This window comes from Halyomorpha halys, unplaced genomic scaffold (assembly GCF_000696795.3).
Source record: "Halyomorpha halys isolate HHAL.00 unplaced genomic scaffold, Hhal_1.1 Scaffold1081.1, whole genome shotgun sequence".
NCBI classification, from domain to species: domain Eukaryota; kingdom Metazoa; phylum Arthropoda; class Insecta; order Hemiptera; family Pentatomidae; genus Halyomorpha; species Halyomorpha halys.
Genome location: NW_027105331.1, coordinates 125,960 through 131,244, shown reverse-complemented (window position 1 = coordinate 131,244; position 5,285 = coordinate 125,960). Strand labels below are relative to the sequence as shown.

Here is a 5,285-nt window from a genome sequence, read left to right as displayed (position 1 = left end):
TTTGACTGAATTAATTCTATATTATATAAAAAAAACACATAAAAACTAAAACGCTAATTTATTTATAATATCTATATAATATGTGCATAAAGTTTTTGTATCAGTTTTATAATTGATTGCTTTGTCAATGTTTTTTGTAATGTACTGATTCAATTATTTTTCTATTCCTACTATTCTTGACTATATCTATTATTATTATTCTCCTAAAATAATAAATGCATGACTAGTTACAAGTTTTTATTCATTAAATGACATTAATATTATTATATATTAGCAAGAATGACAATAAAGGAGAAAATTATATGTTATATATAGGTTTTTGTTATCAAGTAAATAGTTTATAAATAGTTCCTTAGTATATATGTTATATTAATGTTGTTGTAAGCGCATGTTTATGGTTTTGTTGAATTTGTTTTTTAGCAGCCTGAAGATGGGGGAAATCTCCCGAAACGTTGTTGATGATGATATGAAATAAATTATTGTATTTTAATAAGGAAGAATTGTGTCATTCACTAAATCCAGTTTAATTCCATAAGACTCTTCCAGTAATTGATCAATAAGTTTAAAAGATTTTTAATGTAGACCAGCCATTTAAATATTCCGGTGGTTAGAATTTTTACCTTTCCAATGGTCGATAGCTAATGATGCTTGCCTAATTTGTTCAAGTACAATGTCATTGTAACAGGCGGTTCAGTCAACTGTTGTTTGATTGGCTACGCTTTCGATTCCTTTTTTTTTTTCTAAAGAATAGTTTCACTTTTAGATCTGCCCTAATTTACTGATCAGAAGTGATTTATATGAAACTGAACGAATCAACTATCAATTAATTGACTCATTAAAAAAAAAAAAAGAAAACATGAAATTCGAAGTATTAAATTTAAATTTAATTATTTTGAAGTGTGTTAGTTCGAAGTGTTTAATTAAATTTAAAATTAGTTTGAAGTTGTTTACATGGAGATGGACGCAATTTATACATTCTAAGAGAGTGGGAAATCGTGAAAAAAAAACTCGAAATATTAATGTTTTGTTTTATGATAAAAAAAACAACAGTTTTTGGAATTACTAAAGATCGTCTAGAAATGTAATTTATTTAAATTTATATTTCTACTATAAGCCCTTATAAAAAAAAAAAATAGTTTTAGTTGAATTATAAACCAAAACAAAGAATTATAAAACAAACATAAATGGTTTATGTTATGGTACAAAACCGTTTATATGCTATGGAATATGTGAAGATAAATTAAAAAAGTTTTTTTCATATTTCTACAACTTCTATTAAAAAAGTTGGTTGAATCCTTAACCAAAGTGAGACCTCCACTCTACAGTAGTGTACATAGTTCTGAAACATTTCAGGCTGATGGAACACTAAAATTATAAAACATAATTAATTATTCATTTATTTTAATTTTATTTTTTTAATAAAATATGTAACTAAATAAAATAGAAACATAAAAAAACAATACAGAACTAGAAAAAATATGTAATACTTTTAATTATTATTATTATTATAATTTCCAGATTATTTTTTTTACTAAATAGTTTAACTTATAATTAAACCTATTATTTAAACAAGTGGCGTACATGTGGTACCAACTTTGAGAACCACTAATATTACCTTTAACAGGAATTATCACTTATACTGCATCTGTAATTAATTGAATATGAACTACCATAGAACCGTAAGAATGTAGTAGATAGTTTCATAACTACTCATAGCATTCATAATTACTGTATTTTAATATAATAATTTTATGTAAAAAAAAAATAATAATCTGTTCTTTTTGTTTCAGCTATCGAAAAAGAAGACTGCAGCTCGGTAAGTACAGATAATGAAAATAAAAATGATTTAGTTGATGAACTCAAAAATTTGTTTAATTATAATTAATAATTAATTATAACTGGAGAAATGAATGGATCAAAGTGGTACGCGACATTTCAAGAACAAAATAAATTTTTGGTTTTTTTTAAATATCCCTTTCTATGTAGTACCTTGTTTATTTGATCCTTAAATTGTGATAAATTTCAATAATTAAAAACTGAGTTTTTCAGTCCAAAATATAAAAAAATGTACATTAAATTCAAACATTTTTTTTTCCCCAGATAAGTTTGTAAAGTAATTCTTTCATCTACTCATCTTCGATAATAAATTATAATATTATTAATATATGGTTTTGATATTAATATAGTATAATACTTTTATAATTGTAATTAACAAGTCTTAACTTAGAATTGGTAGTTTTTAAACTAAAGCCTAAAGTATCTCAAAACTCACAGGGAATAATACCGTCTTTACCGATTTCAATGAAATATTTTTTAATGATATTAGGTCGAAAAATAAAAAAAATGTATCCCAAGTGTTCTTGACAATAAACACTAGGATCCGAGAAAAAATTCTTATTAACTTATAAGTTGTTCTGATCAAAATGCAGTTGATAGATTTATTTTTACTTAGTTCCCAAACTGCTGAAAGTTGGAAAATAGTTTGGTGACAGTACCATTCGTGAGTTTTTCAATTAATACTTTATATATATTATCTTTTTTTTTTAAGTGTCTTAAAAAAACAATTCGATTTGAGCAACTAAAAACGTTAAATTTTTAAATAGTAATGCACCAGTATCATTTTGCGATAAATTAGCCACTTGCTTACACTTATATCACTCCTTATCATTAATTTTTAACGGTTTTTACAATGTTAGGTTTCATTGTTTATGCTAGTTATCATATTTTCTAATTGGTCGCTAGATCCAAGAAATCCAATTGTTATTTTTTCTATTTAAATTTTGCAAAGTAATCAAAATAAACTACGTAGGGCTGAATTTGCGGTCCTCGCGGGCCAATTTTGGTATTTTGTGAAATTGGGCCTTGAACTAGAACTCTAAACATGGCCTGTTTAGAGTTCTGGTTAATTTTCACCACTCCTCAGTTCAGAAATATTCGTTCAAACATGCGGGAACTACAAATAGTACAAGAGCCCAAGAGGAGAAAAAGGGCAGTTATCTCACCCCAATTTTTTATTACTTTGATGAAAACTATATATAATTACTAGTCGAAATTGATGAGTCTGTCAAGTATAGGTAGGGGGAATAAAAAATGGTTGCTATTTCAAAGCGATAAAAAAAAATTAATTTTTCATTCGGAGCTCTATATCTTAAAAAATAGGAACAACCCAAGAAAACCTAAGAGAGCGTCATTTAAAGAAGAGCAGATTTGCTAAAATATGAGCCGTATTAGAGTTATTTACGTTAAATAGTTTTCGAGATATAGCTTTTTAAAAAACATATAAAAATGTTATATGGGACGTACTGTAAGATCAGTAATTAGTGAATTTATTTTGAAAAATGTATATCTCAAAAACCATTTAACGTACAGATGTCTATTAGCACTCAAAGTAAAGCTAGTTTAATGAGCTACAAAGTACGTTATGATGTTTATCTTCTTAGGAGTAATAGTTTACATAAAATAAATTGATTTATTGTTGTTCGGACAAATTTTCATCTGCCAAATTTATATTCATATGTGAATATCATAAAAACTACTACCCCTACGAAGATAAGTGACATAAACTACTTTATAGTAAGGTCAATTTCCTTTATTTTGAGTGTTGGCAGACATATGTGCGTCTTATGGATCTAGAGATATATTTTTTAAAGAATCCATCATTTTATAAAAACAACAAGAAATTAACATTTTGTGAATTTATTTTGTCAAATATCACAAAAACTACTACTCCTACAAAGATAAACGTTATGAACTATTTTATATTAACTTTAACTGGCTTTAATTGGAGTGCTGGCAGACATCTGTACGTCCAATAGTTCCTAAAATAAAGTTTTTCATCAATCAAACTTACTGTCCGAACAACTATAAATCAATTTATTTTAGCAAATATCATGAAAACTACTATTTCTACAAAGGCAAAGGTCATAAACTCCTTTATAGTCCATTAAACTAGCTTTAATTTGAGTGTTGGTAAACATCTGTACATCACATAGTTCCTTAGATATAGGTTTAGAAGTACAAATCTTTCAATAGATTTTTAAGAAATTTTACTTTTTAAAAATCTATATCTCATGAATTATTGGACGGAAATAGCTCTTTTAGGGCTAATATTTCAGCAAATTTACTCTTCTTTAAATAATGTTCTCTCAGATTTTCTAGTGTTGTTGGTAGTTTTTAAGATATAGAGTTCCGAATGAAAAATTAATTTTTTGTTAAGGTTTTGAAACAGCCGCCATTTTTTAATTCCTCTGCCTATACTTGGCAGACTCATCAATTTTGACTACATAGTTTTCATTAAAGTAATCAGAAATTGGTGTGAGATAACTGTCTTTTTTTCTTCCCGGCTGTTGTACTAAAATGACTATTGATTATATTTGTAGTTTCCGGTGGAACTCTCTGAGAGATGGAGGGGCGGCTATCAGAACTCCCTAAAAACGATAAAGAGTTTTGCCATAAATGTTTGACCGCAAATTCGGCCCTCCGTAATTTATTTTCATTACTTTGCAAAATTTAAATAGAAAAAATAACAATTGGATTGCTTGGATCTAACGACCAATTAGAAAATATGATAACTGGCATAAATAATGAAACCTAACATTGTAAAAACCGTATAATTAATGATAAGGTATACAGGTGTAAGCAAGTGGCTAATTTATCGCAAAAATGACACTGGTGCGTTACTGTTTAAAAATTTAACGTTTTTATAATTTTTCAAATCGTATTGCTCTTTTAAAATAATTAAAAAAGTTAATAAATGAGGTAGTAATTGAAAAAATTACGTAAGATACTGCCACCAAGGTACTTGCTAACTTTCAACAGGTTGAGAAAAATAAATGTGTCAACTTTTAATTGATGTAATTTGTTCCGAACAACTTATAAGTTAATAAAAAACGGTAGTCTATAAGTAAATTGTTCTGGGAAGTTTTTTTTTTTCTCGGATCCTAGTATTTATTGTTAAGAACCCTTGGGATACAATTTTATTATTTTGCGACCTAAGAATCGCAGTGGATCTCTCTTGGTTAGTAAGAAATAGCCAACATTACTGGGACAAATGGAATCAATAGAAGACTTCATCAAAAAACAGTTTATAAAATTCCACTCTCAGGCAGAAACTTATAACTTGGGAAATCCAACCTCATCTCGAAGACTGAAGCCCAGGCTGCTGCAATACATTCTATATTTATGTTATAATTTCTATTTTTATCTATTATTTTATTTTATTTATTTTTCTTTTCGTCTTTTTCTCAAATCACCTTTTTTTCCCATTACAATTCAATTATTTATTA

At 27.1% G+C, this 5,285-nt stretch overlaps 1 protein-coding gene across 2 annotated transcripts in view; it reads left to right on the top strand.

Annotated features, from left to right (window-relative positions):
- The window catches only part of LOC106688207 (aldehyde dehydrogenase, dimeric NADP-preferring), a 110,845-nt gene that overhangs the window by 86,433 nt on the left and 19,127 nt on the right, over nucleotides 1-5,285 (top strand). For both annotated transcript variants that reach the window (XM_014432562.3, XM_014432563.3), the window contains exon 2: nucleotides 1,791-1,816. In XM_014432562.3, the coding sequence (XP_014288048.1) occupies nucleotides 1,791-1,816 (26 nt within the window). The remainder of the gene's footprint in view (nucleotides 1-1,790; nucleotides 1,817-5,285) is intronic.